At 38.6% G+C, this 13791-nt stretch overlaps 1 protein-coding gene across 11 annotated transcripts in view; it reads left to right on the top strand.

The window, feature by feature from the left end:
- ITSN2 (intersectin 2) overlaps nt 1-13791 on the top strand; it is a 137823-nt gene that overhangs the window by 54459 nt on the left and 69573 nt on the right. For 8 of the 11 annotated variants that reach the window (XM_073897048.1, XM_073897043.1, XM_073897047.1 and 5 more), the window contains 4 exons: nt 1575-1715; nt 2722-2809; nt 6516-6655; nt 7605-7685. In XM_073897048.1, coding sequence (XP_073753149.1) covers nt 1575-1715; nt 2722-2809; nt 6516-6655; nt 7605-7685 — 450 coding nt within the window. The remainder of the gene's footprint in view (nt 1-1574; nt 1716-2721; nt 2810-6515; nt 6656-7604; nt 7686-13791) is intronic. The other 3 variants (XM_025867828.2, XM_025867831.2, XM_073897051.1) reach the window with 1 other exon arrangement.

The following is a 13791-nucleotide window of genomic DNA, read 5'->3' as shown; positions in this document are numbered from 1 at the left end:
GACTATATTTTTCCTTAAATTTGACCAATTGATTGAACGCTTTTCCCCCAAGAACCTGGATTGCATACCAAGCAGTAGCACAGATTAATGTGCAGAGTCTGGAAAGTCCAGAGTCTATACATGCTGAAGATAGTAAGGCTATCTTACTATCACTAGGGTGGACAGTAGTAGGGTGGACATAGCATATTCCTTTTAGCATGTGTTTCTCAAATACAAAACATATTTTTCAGTAAAAACATTATCAGTGATTTTTAAGCTTCATTTCTCCTCCTCACCTTGCTGTATCAGTTGGCTAGGGCTGCCATAACAAAATACCACAGACTGGGTGGCTTAAACAACAGAAATTAATTTTCTCACAGTTCTGGAGTCTGGAGTCCAAGATCAAGATGTCAGCAGGTGTGGTTACTTCTGAGGCCTCTCTCCTTGGCTTGCAGATGGCTGCCTTCTTGCTCTTTCCTTACATGGCCCCTCCTCTGCCTGTGCATCTCTGGTGTCTGTTTTGTGTCCAGATTTTCTCGTGTCATAGGTCAGGTTACATTAGGGCCCATCCATATCACCTTATTTAACCTTATGATCTCTTTAAAGACCGTATCTCCAAATACAGTCACATTCTGAGGTCCTGGGGATTAGGACTTCAACATATAAATTTTGGAAGGATACACTTCAGCCCATAACACCTCACCCTTCTCCTTAGCCTCCATTAAGAATCTCTGCTGGTTTGTGTTGGGTATTTTTTCCCCTACTTCTCAGAAGAAGGGGAAAGGAATATTTGGTGTAGGAGAAGAAAATTGTGCCAAAAAGGCCCTCCTGGACCCTGTTTAATTAGAGGAAGTTAGATGACAATGTAGAGGGTAGAAATAGAAGCTTAGAGAAGGTAATGCTGAAAGTCACATATAGATGTTTATTTCTCCTCATTATTCTTTGAGACTGTCTCTATTTTAATATTTTATATTAATGCCTAACTGCTGAATTCAGAAAAAATTCATTGTGCTATGTTTGTGCTTGCTCATATAAACATCTGGGCTCTTATGCTCTGAGAATGGTACATTTCCTGCTAATAATAACTCTGTCTGGAGTTAACAGACACAACCTTAGAACACGTTCCACTTAGTTTTATTTATTTATTTTTAGGTAGGCCCCATGCCTAATGTGGGGCTTGAACTCACGACCCGCAGATTAAGAGTCATATGCTCTACAGACTGAGCCAGTCAGGTGCCCTCCACTTAGTTTTAGATATTTATCTAGACTGAGTATAAATGATAAATGACATTTAAAAGTTTAAATAAGAATATAATTCTCCTGGGGCACCTGGCTGGCTCAGTCGTTAAGCATCTGCCTTCGGCTCAGGTCAAGGTCCCAGGGTCCTGGGACCAAGCTCCACATCGGGCTCCTTGCTCCGCGGGAAGCCTGCTTCTCCCTCTCCCACTCCCCCTGCTTGTGTTCCCTCTCTCGCTGCCTCTCTCTCTGTCAAATAAATAAAATCTTTAAAAAAAGAGAAAGAATATGATTCTCCTGATAGGAGCTTTTCCCATTAGCATTTTATGTTACCATATATTTGTATGCTCTTCCTGTAGAATGGCAAACATCAGCAGATCTCAGGCAGACTTCAAGATGTCCGACTCCGAAAACAAACTCAAAAGACTGAGCTGGAAGTTCTAGATAAGCAGTGTGACCTGGAAATTATGGAAATCAAGCAGCTCCAACAAGAACTTCAGGTTAGTCCTTTGCTGCTGAATTGTCCATAAATGTGAGCAGTTCATAATTCTTCCTAATTTAGAATAGTTTTTGTTTTGGGGTGATGAACCCCTCTGGGTCTCTGATGGACTTCATACCTAGAAGGAGGTAAATATACACCATCTTGTATAAATATCAGGAAGCTCAGATGCCCCCTAAAGCTCTACTAGACATCTGGTTAAACTCTGCTTAATATTTGTACGTAAAGGGATGTTTATCACTTCGACTTTTAAGTCTTTAATAAATGTATAGATATACCTATACGTTAAACTAAGTTTATTGCTGCTACTATTAGGAAATTTTGACTTAACGTTATTCTTTCACAGTTGTGGTGAGAGTGTTGAATGTGTGTGTCCCTCGGGGACTTAGTAATCTTCTTTACCTTTGCAGTAGGGTCTAGCTCAGTTATCGTGGTTTGCAGAATCAGAACTCTGGAAGCAGTCTGCATCTTTGGAGTCCTCTTACTAAATTTCTGTTTCTGTATAGACTAGCAATTAATTAACAAAGTCTTCTTACTGTGTCACAGCTGGTACAGACAGAGGCCAAATAACATTTCCTGTCTGATTTAAACGTGCTTCCCTAGTTATTCCTGAGGCTTTAGTTTCTCTTTGATATTTATTCTGGGGTGTCATGACCTGCTTACAAATACCATTTATTGCAGATAGCAAAGGCACCTCTCACCTTGTGCCTGTGGACATCCATCAGTACACTGAAAACTGTAAGACTTCTAGATACACCCCATTAATAAGGACTTTCTTCACTGCCTTTTCTCCAGCCAGTCATTCATAAATGTATTTATGTTTAAATATTTGTATTTTAAATCACACATAATTCCATCCTAATTTATTCATAAATTATAAGCAGTTTACAGCTACGTATTATTCCTATACTAAGTTTTGAGAATGATTAAATCATGTATTTAAGTTTTCAAAAAATTCTCAAACAACATGACAGAATTTTAATTTTTTTGAACTTTTTTTTAATAAGGATTATAAAAATAAGCTTATCTATTTGGTACCTGAGAAGCAATTATTAAATGAAAGAATTAAGAACATGCAACTCGGTAACACACCTGGTAAGTCTCTAATGTTTGTTTTACCTGTTTTATTCTTCTCCGAATGACTGTACCAGTCATACTCTGTTGTTAAAATAGCATTATTCTGTTATACATAGCATTTCTTGTCTGTAGTTAAAATTTCAGAATAATGTGAAAAAATCACAGATGTTATGTGTATTTTGGCAAATCCTACACTAATGGTAAAGAACTGTTCAGGAGATTTTACCATGGGACCAAGCCTGTGAGATTCTGGGTGATAGTGTACAGCAGTGTTAGGCCTAAGCAGAATGGAATGCCCTTCCCAGACCTTTCATATCGCCTAATTGATTCATATAAAGACTTTTACCTGCTTGGCCCTCTGACACCTTTGGAACAAAATAGTCCAAGGTAATTTGTGGGTTGTAACATTTTTCTTTCTTTTTTTTTTTTTAAGATTTTATTTATTTATTAGAGAGAGAGAGACAGTGAGAGCAGGAACACAAGCAGTGGGAGTGGGAGAGGGAGAAGCAGGCTTCCTGCTGAATAGGGAGCCCGATGTGGGACTCGATCCCAGGACTCTGGGATCATGACCTGAGCCGAAGGCAGACGCTTAACGACTGAGCCACCCAGGCGCCCTGTAACATTTTTCTTGATCCAAGTCCCAACCAGGATACTGAAAAAAACTCTATGTTGGATAGCATGCCATTAACAACATAACAGAAGAAAGGTTTACTTAAAGAAAAGTAAATCTGCAAATACTGTGTTAGAACTAACTGAAGTATCCTAAATGTCTCTCTTTGAGTATCTGTCAGTCTTCCCATTCCAGGGCTCTTTATTATACTTCTGGCTCTTTAGGAAGTCCAGTAAACAACATCCCTCATCTTTGCCCAAGTTCTGAACAAATAGAGAAATAAGGCAAAGGAGCAAGACATATGAGAGACCAAAATATTGCCTCATTTTTGGTAAAGCTGATATTGGACAGCCTAGCTTACCTGTGGGTGGGACAGCCACTCTTGTAACAACCAGGTGTACGACAAAGTAGAACAGGTTTCCTGTGGGCAGTTCAGTCTCAAGAACACAAGGGATTGGAAGGGTCTAGGCTGTGTATGCCCAAGTCCTTATCCTGAGCTCACCAATTACTGAAGGGGTGGAAAGAAGCTGGGAATGGTGTCCTAGTGAAGGGCCCTGTATGTGGAAGAAACACCAGAAATAGAGAATTCTACTTTTGTGAACTGTTCCTGCTGTGTCCCTAACCTTCCACTGAAACGGTCTGTCCATGTCTCTTCTCAGACCATCTTCCTTGCACAGAATTGTTTTCTTGGCTGTTCAAAGTGTATCAACCCCCACCTCATCCCTTCCCAGGTGTTCCAGAGGCAGGATGAGCCAGCCATCCTGACCTGTGCAGTCGCAGAAAGCATAGCATCACTCTCATTGTTGTTTTAGTGTTTGGATTGTGAATGGAATGTAGAATATTGAGGACCTGGTAGAGCTAGTCTTTCTTATAGAATGTGATCCAAGTCACCCGTTATTACAGTTATTGGTTCAAAATAGGAAGCTTTTGTTTGCAGTTTGCAAAGTACCCTGTATCCCTTAGATTCCTCTCTGCATCTCTGTTGCCACTGAAGATTACCAACCATGTCCCAAGCACCGTGCTAGGTAGTTTTCATGCACTGTGTCCTTTAATCTTTACAACAGCCCGGTGAAGTAGGTATTGTTATTCCCATTGTGCAGCTCAGCAAAACTGAGGCTCAGAGAGATTAAGTAGTTGCCCAGGGTGGTGCAATAGTCATTCTCAAATTCTCATGAGTCCAAAGCCCACCGTGCCACCACATTGCCTCTGTTAATTTTCAGTTACCTAACATGGTGTTCATAGATATGATCTATTCAAATTCAGTATTGAAACACCCATTATTCGTGATGCTCATTTTGAATGTAAATTAACGGATTTTTTCCACATTGCTTGTCTCCCAACTGAACTAGACTCTGAACTACTGGAGGCTAGGACCCATGCCTTGTCCTTCTTTTTCCCCTGCTATTGAACATAGTACAGTGCCTTGCACATAGCATATGTGTAATTTCTTGAGAAAATATTTGTTGAAATACTGGAAAACCACTAGAGAATTATGAGAAAATTTAACAAGATGTCTGGATAAAAAGTGAGCATGTAAAAATCAGTAACTTTTACTATATATCAAAAGTACTTAATTAGAAAATATCATGAACAGAGGTCTCATTTACCTTAGCATTCTCATTATTATAAAGAAATGTGTAGCTATAAAATTTTACTGATAGATATTAAAGATTCCTGGATAAGTAGATATATGTTATGTTCCTGAATGATCTAGCTCAGTGCTGTAAAGATGTCATTCTCTACTACTTCGTCCCCTACATTCAGTTCCATTCAGGTTTCTTTAAATGAAAGCTGGCAAGATAATTCACAGATTCACCCAGAGGAGAAAACGTGCAAGATTAGGCAAGACTTGAAAAAGGATAACATTGGTCGGGGAAGATACTAGCTCTGCCAGGTATCAAAACATGTTAGGACCCCTGAAACCAATAATACATTATATGTTAATTAATAGAATTTAAATTTTTAAAGAAAGTTAGGAAAGCTCTAGTCCCTAAAGTAGTATATTATTGATCAGAAAGACAACATAGAACAATGGAATTGAATAGAGGGTCTAGAAACAGGCCTGTATATATATGACAATTTAGGATATGATAAAGTTGGCATTTAACACCAGTGGGGAAAGGATGGGCTTTCAGTAATCACTGTCACTTCAATAAGTGATCTGGGGGACAGTTGGCTCTCTGAAAGGGAGGTGGGGAACAGAAATAAATTCTAGGTAAACTAAGAGGATAAACATAAAAAATGCCTCTAGAAAAAATGTTATAAAAACAAAGGAAAACATTTTTATAATCTCAGTGTTGGGAACATTTCTTCAAATAATCCCTAGAGCTATGAAGGAAAATATTTACAGATTTGATGATATAAAAATGAACTTTTTCATGAGGCAAGACATCATAAACAGTACAGCATTGGAAATACATACAGTACAACAAGAATTTAGAGCTGCTGCAAATCATAAATGAAGACAACCCAACAGGAAGAAAAAAGGCAGTGGATGGGGTGAGGCAATCCAGGAGGGGGGCAAATTAGCCTATGAATAGGTTGATTTGATTTCAGTTGTTATCAAGGAAATACAAATTAAAATAACAATAAGCTTTCATTTTTTGCCAATTAGAGAAACTGAAAAAAAGTTGATAATATCCAGTGTTGATGAGGATATGCAGAAACAGGTACTTTGGTGTCATTTGATACTAGTTTACCTTTTTGGAAAGACAGTTTGGCAGTTTCTGTCAAAATTTAAAGTGTTCATATCCTTTTACATGGCAGTTCTTTCACCTCCTAGCCACGTAAAATACTTCCACATGTGCTTATAATACATGTATGAGGATGTTAATTGCAGCATTTTTATATAAATAGTAGAAAATTAGAAACAACCTCATAGCAATCCAAAAGGGTATAGCTATGTAAATTATGAAATAGCCATCATGTAGACTACCTTTGGAGCAATTTTAGAGTTTATATGTCTTTTTTTTCCAGTGTTACTGAAATGTAGTTGGCATACATTACTGTGTAAGTTTAAGTTTGACTTAGTTATATTGTGAGAGTAAAAGTCAATTACCAGTAGTGACAGAAGAATTTCTACCAACTGTAAACTATCTGATGTTTGTATTTCAGATTTAGGGATTGGTTTGCTTCATAAAAAATCACTAGAAAAGGAAGAATTATGCCAAAGACTTAAAGAACAATTAGATGCTCTTGAAAAAGAAACTGCATCTAAGCTCTCTGAAATGGATTCATTTAACAATCAACTAAAGGTATTTATCTTCTGTTATATTAATTTTTAGTTAGCTGCCTTCTTCCTCATTTTGATTTTGTGGATTGAGTAACTAAAGCTCTTACTGTTGTATGTAGTATATTTGCATAATTTATCTTATAATTGAGCTATACCAGGATTACAAGATCGCTTTTAATGTTCTCTATAGATATTATAAACATTGTTATGTAACAAAACCAATCATTTACCATGGTTTCCAGTTCTTGACTGTTTTTATTGGCATCTGTACATTTTAAGAATAAGTGCCTTTGTCAGTATAGAAAATTGATCTCAGCCAACATGATCGTAGGCAAAATTCTAAGATGGTAGATATGGAAGATTATTTAAAATAGTGCTAATGGTAGAGGCTTTTATAACATACTAAATTCTTTTGTTTGTTTCTTTGTTATAATGTAATTAACCTTTGTGAAGTAATGCAATAATCAGTGAAATCCAAAGCATAATCTGGCACTCTGAACTTTGCATAAAAAGTAAGTTCATGATTCATTATTTGCTGCAGTGGCAGAGCAGATGCTCAAAACATCTACTGTATACTTATCATTTTGTGTAGTAGTAGTTGTATACTGAAGCCATACCTATGAAAGAAGTGTTAAAAGGTAAAAACCAGACTGATGGCACATCATTCCAATCTGGGAATAGTCACAGCTATCTATCTCTTCATGTGACTTTTGCTAAGAATAATATTACACCAACTATAGAGTGAACATTTTAAAGAAAAGAGACCATGGTGGCTTCAGTTACTGAGGGGAAATTTTAGGTGAATAATGTTAATGATACATTTTACACAAGCATATAGCCTGTAGAAAAAATGTTAAAACCAAATAATTTGTCTTTGATGGACAGATAAGCCAGCCAAGTTATCTTCCCTATATAATTTTTTAAAAATCTGTACATAGTTTAATTGGCTTTTTATCTGCCTTATCTTACAGTGTGGGAATATGGATGACTCTGTTCTGCAGTGCCTTTTGTCTCTGCTAAGCTGTCTCAACAACCTCTTCCTCTTACTTAAGGTTATTTTCTAATATCTAGCTCCTTTTCTTTGAGTTACTTTACTGTTTTCTTTTCTTAAAAACTAGACTATTCTTTGCATTTATCAGAGTATCTTTGTTTGAAACAACATACACAATGTGGACCTTTTTTCTTTCTGTTTGCTTGAATAGCCTTCTGCTGTCTAACTGCCTGTTTGAGTCTAATGCCAGAAATTCGTAGGGTTGCCCGGAGTAACCTGTCTCATGAGGAACTCAAGACACTTAGAAATAACTACCTATTTCCCTTATAACATCCCTGTGCGTTGGGTTAACTGCTGGGATGATTACTGATTCAGTTTAAAAGAAAGCTAAGGGAATGTGAGATTAAATCATTTACCCATATCGCTGAAAATTATTGTTTAAAATAAAACTTACTCCTTCTGGAATGTAGGGCAAGGTTATGTCATGTATATACCAGGCTGCTTCCTAATACTGCTATAAGGTAAAAATCTTAGAGAGCCAGTAATGCAGGGGCAGCTTTACTTACGTCTCGTTACCAGGCCTCATGTTTAGACATGCTTGCACTTTAAATAAAAAATGTTTAAATCATATGCATAAATAAATAGCTCACTTTGTCATTTGTAGCACACAGAGTATTTCAAATACTCAATGAATTTCTGTTTTAAAATAGTTTAAAGAAAGGTGCTTTGTATTTAGCTCTTGCTGACCCTAGATTTTGACTGTGCGTTCTACAGCAGTAGGGCAGTTGCATGTATACATATGTATATGTCTTCATCCACAGTGAAGACAAGAACATGGTAAGTAGAACTCATTTAAGCAAAGGTAGCACAAGTTGGAAAGATGGTGTCAGCCTCTCCTTTGGGTTGTAGCATGAATGGCTAGATTATCTGGTCTTAGAACTTGTGCTGTAGGTTGCACAGAAATTTGACCCTACATTTCTTTATCTACAGAATGAGGTTTGATGATTTTGGGGCTGTACTCACTCACAAAGTCTGATTATTTCAGTTAGCATTTGATTCTCCACAGGCCAGCAGATTATTCTTGTCTCTTGTTTTACTTTCTTCCTTCTGCTTCCTGCCTTCCAGCCTTTCACTGCTTGTTGATACTTTCATCAGAGGCAATTTAGGATTAAAACTAAGGGGATGAGAGTGGTCAGGAGACCGTGCTGTGACGGAAAGCAAGAAAAGAGGCCTCCTGTAGTTATCACTGCAAAGCACTGCAAGCAGTCAGTTAACACAGTGCTGAAAAATACCCATGGAATTGTCAGTGAGACCTTGGAAGACCGTTCTGAAAGTGCCATTTTAGTTAAGTGAGCAGAAGCTGAACTGCAGCCGATCAGGAATGAACAGGAGTTAAGGAAGGGCTGAGTGAGTGTGAACAAACAGCTCCAGGAGGAGAGTGCAAAGAACGCGTGAGGTCAAAGGAAAACAGGTTTTTTGTTTTTTTTTCTTTGGTTTAAGAAAGACTTGAAAGACAAAGGATACAAAGTTTCAGTTATACAAGATGGATAAGTTCTGGGATGTGATGTACAGCATGGTGACTCTAGTTAGCAATATGGTGTTGTATGCTTGAGATTTGCTAAGATAGAGAAAACTAACTATGTGAGGTAGATACGTTAATTGATGCAGTTATGGTGATCATTTCCCATTGTGTACTAATATCAAAACATCAAGTTGTATACCTTAAACATATACAGTTTTTATTTGTCAATTTTATCTCAAGAAAACTGGGGAGAAAATAATCAGGACCACCCTTGGAAGTGGTATCAGCTTTCTGTGAGGCATATGCTTACGTGGGGAAGAGAATTTCAGTTAGGACAGAGGAATGGAAACGGAGAGAATAGAGCTGGTGAGGTAACTGACCGTGTCTGTCTCATTGGTGATTGGCTGGCCAAGTCGAATATCTTGTTGCTGAATTCCCAGCACCTGTAGGAGTACGTGGAATGTTAGTGGGTGGCAATAAATACTTGTGGAGTGAATGAATGGTTTTGAATGTTCTCAAAAAATATGCAGTATTTTAGGGTTGATATATAGAGTTTATAAAAAAAAAGTAGACAGGAATTAGAAAACAGCAGAGAACCATGTATCCCACATTCTAGGAACACTTGTAACTCCATGTATTTTTTTCTCTTAAGTAAAGGCTATTTTTTAAATGCAAAAAAAAAGGGGTATCTGGGTGGCTCAGGCAGTTAAGCATCTGCCTTCAGCTCAGGTCATGATCCAAGGGTCCTGGGGTGGAGCCCCGAGTTGGGCTCCCTGCTTAGCGGGGAGCCTGCTTCTCCCTCTCCTGCTCCCCCTACTTGTGCTCTCTCGCACTCTCTCTCTCTCTCTCAAATAAATAAATAAAATCTTTAAAACACACACACACACACACACACACAAACTTGAAGGAGACAGAAGGGAGAGGGAGGAAGGAAGTGAGAGCTTGAGGTTGAATATATAAGGTGGTGGTAATTGATAGAGTCCGAGGGAACCAGATTGAGATATAATCCAGAGCATGGATTTAAGGATTAGATAAAAAGACTTTGAGTGTAACATATGGGGAAAAGATGAGCGTGAATGCAGCTAAATTTGCTTGTAGAGAGTAGGAAGCTGACAGCTTCAAGACTTAAAATCAGAAGCAAGTTGGACCATTACAAGGAATCTTCCTGGGTAGTTGAGGACATGGAGTAAGTCCAGCCAGACTAGAAGCTGGGTGCAGATGCAGGAAGTTTTATTGATTTTTGAGATGGGAAGATGAGGGAGTTCCAGTCTGGTGGTTTAATGAGGTAAGATTATTAGCTGGTAGTGAGAAGAACGTATGCAAGATTAGGGAGTTTTGGGAACTCCCAAATTAGGGAAGATTAGGTAGTTCTGTTTCAGGAGAGAGAAGTAGGCGTGAAATAGAAATAGGGGGTGTATGCTTAGTAGAGGAAAACAGTAGGTGTGCTGAGCAATGTTGAATGCCTGTGTGAAGTTGGACGTCATGAACATAAATTGAAAGCAGCATGCCTAATTGTATGATTTTTCCCCACCAAAGTTCAGCTTCTTAGATAAAAGCACAGAGAAGGGCGAAGTAGGTTCATAGGTTCATACAGGTTTGAGGTTTTAGACATGACAATGAGAGAGGGGCAGGGAGTTGCAGATCTGCAGATCTTGACACAATAATTAAAGTAAAGATGAACTCTGCAATGTAGACCGGACATGAAGGGGTGTGAGGAGAGGAAAGGGTGCCAGTGAAAAAGGAAAAAGTGACGCGGTCATTGGGTGTACCAGCTACAAGAAGAGCCCCAAGGATAAGAACTTCTGTTTAAAGAACAGGATATTTAATCAGTGGTAGTTCTGTTTCTAATGGTGACAAGATTCAAGGTATAATAATGCAAATGGTGAGTTAAATGGAGTAAAAAGGAGAATTGAGGTTTTGATCGAATCCGTGTGGATGTCAAAACCTTGGAGAGTGGTGAAGATTAAGGAATGAAGGTTAGACCAGTTGATCAAGAGATGGCAATAAAGAGGAAGAGGACCGGGCTGTTGCAAGATGGTGTGAGCCTCAGACTTCGTAAGAAGGAAGAGAGAGAATGGTCTGGAAATGGCAGTGAAGAGCCAGGAAAATAACTTTAGTTACCCCCTCACCCTGAAGTAAATGGAATAGTGGTAATAAACTGAGAGAGAAATAGAGGAAAAGCAGCGTCCTAAGGGATCAGCCAAAAGGACAAAGAGCTGAGGGAATTTTCACTCAGAAGAGCTACGTAGATATGTGAGCAGCTTCCTGAACACAAATAGGAAGTTCTCGGACAGTGGAAGGATTTGAGGAGAGGAAGCGTGAGAGATTGGGTCAGATCGAGAATAAACAGCATTTTAGAGATAAGAATTTGGGTGGTAAAAGATGACAACAAGGAAGGCCAGGTGGGTTGACAGGTGAGAGAAAATTGGCCTCGTTGGTCTTGGAGGAAGACAGGCTATGAGTTCTAATCTGTGGTCTTTGAGACAGTAGAGCATCTGGAGTGATCACTCCTTTAGCCTACTTGTGGTAGAATGGCATTATAATATTTAAAATTATTGGTCCAGGGGCGCCTGGGTGGCTCAGTCGTTAAGCGTCTGCCTTCGTTTCAGGTCGTGATCCCAGGGTCCTGGGATCGAGCCTCATATTGGGCTCTCTGCTCCGCGGGGAAGCCTGCTTCTCCCTCTCCCACTCCCCCTGCTTGTGTTCCCTCTCTCGCTGTGTCTCTCTCTGTCAAATAAATAAATAAAATCTTAAATAAATAAAATTATTTGAAGAAATTATGTTCTACTGGACCCTGTAATATTCATGTACTGGATCGGGGTAATTTTTACTCTTTTGCTCAAGTCACACTAGGACACATAGCAAAGCCTGTGGGTTCAAAGATGAGACATTTGACAGGCCCTTATTCCATTAAGGAAATTGATGCACTGTCGTATCTTTAGCAGTGAGTTAGTGAGAAGAGCATTGGCCTCAGAATCTGAAGAAATGAGTTCTAGTCCTACCCATGCCACTTGCTAGCTGTGTAACCGTTTGTCATTTAACCTCCAAATTTTGCTTTCTTCATTTACAAAGTGAAGCTGACCATATCTGTGCCGCCTTCTTTGCAGAGTCTTAGGGTGATTAAATGAGATAGCATATACACAGAAGTGCTTTGTGAACTATTATGTGCCATACAAATTTTTTTGTTGTTCTTAGGGTAGGGATCACCCTGATCTCCATGGTACTTTCAATGCATTGGAAATTGCATTGGAAGGTCACCACTGCTGACGGGTTAATGATTGAAGAGGTACTACTATTCCTTAGAAAGTAGAATCTGTCAAGACCAGAATTGGGGCTTATCATAGACCTCTACCCTAAACCTTCCCACTGGGGCTTTGTCATTCTGGCCTTACTGACTTGTCCTCAGTTACTCTAGACAGTGCTTCTGAAACTGAGTTTTACTGATGGCCTTCTGATTCAGGATGGAGGCGGGTGATACCTCTTGTTGTTTAACAGGCTCTGAGAGAATGAGCACACTAGGGTGGATTAATGGTCATCACTAAGACTTGATGTTGCCTCCTCTTACTCAGAATGCTGCTTTTGTGTTCTTGACTCACAATTATCCACCTTTAGAATGTACATGAAATACTATTTGTTTCAAATTCCTTTAAATCATTTAATTTTTAAAATGTTTCTTACCTAATAAAGGTATTTTAGTAATTTAGCTGAAAGTGAATTTAAGTGAAAGTAAATACAGAATCTGTGGTATGGCTTGGAGTTTGAATGACATAGTGGAGATAGTTCAAAACTAGGCAAGTCACTTAATTTTCTGAGCCTCAGAAATGGTCATCATTGTATCTGTTTTACAAGAATGTTATCAAGATCAAATGTAGATATTATGTGTAAAAGCACTTTAAAGTGCTACACAGATGTTCAGGGTTTTTTGTTTTGTTTTGGGGTTTGGGGGATGTTAAGTTTGAGGAGCTAATTTGCATTCTGCTATGATTTTTTTTCATGACTAATAAAAATTTTTTGTCCTGATTATATCACATTATTGAGCTGAGCTGTATTTTGTCAGTTGAATCTGTTTTAAGGCCTGGTCTTTGGAAAGAATATTATGCTTTCTTTAAGCAAAATCAGAATATAGGATTACTTCTTGTCACTATAGGAGGTATTCAGTATTAGTGGTTAAAGTTCAGCGAGTTACATCTTCCATGTCTTTTTTTTTTTTTGAAGATTTTATTTACTTATTTGACAGATAGAGACAGTGAGAGAGGGAACACAAACAGGGGGAGTGGGAGAGGGAGAAGCAGGCCAATGTGGGGCTTGATCCCAGGACCCTGGGATCATGATCTGAGCCGAAGCCAGACACTTAACGACTGAGCCGCCCAGGCCCCCCTCTGTCTTCCATTTCTACCAGTATGGTAGAATAAGTACTCTGAGCAATGAAAACAATAGAAATAGATGCAGGATTTAAAAATTTTTGTGAGTGCTTTGTTGAGCCATGATGAGGTACGCTCAGGCCCAAAACTAAGTAAACCAATCTTAACCAAGTGGTCAAGTTTAACATTACCAAAATGGCACAAACCAAAATTATGTGTCTCCTGATATGTTGTGCTGAAAGAAACACAACATCACCTCTATACTGTTTTTGCCAAAAACAGTT

Source organism: Callorhinus ursinus, unplaced genomic scaffold (assembly GCF_003265705.2).
Source record: "Callorhinus ursinus isolate GAN/ISIS: 27379988/994484 unplaced genomic scaffold, GSC_fseal_2.0 scaffold10, whole genome shotgun sequence".
NCBI classification, from domain to species: Eukaryota; Metazoa; Chordata; class Mammalia; order Carnivora; family Otariidae; genus Callorhinus; species Callorhinus ursinus.
This window is presented reverse-complemented; position numbering and strand designations above follow the sequence as displayed.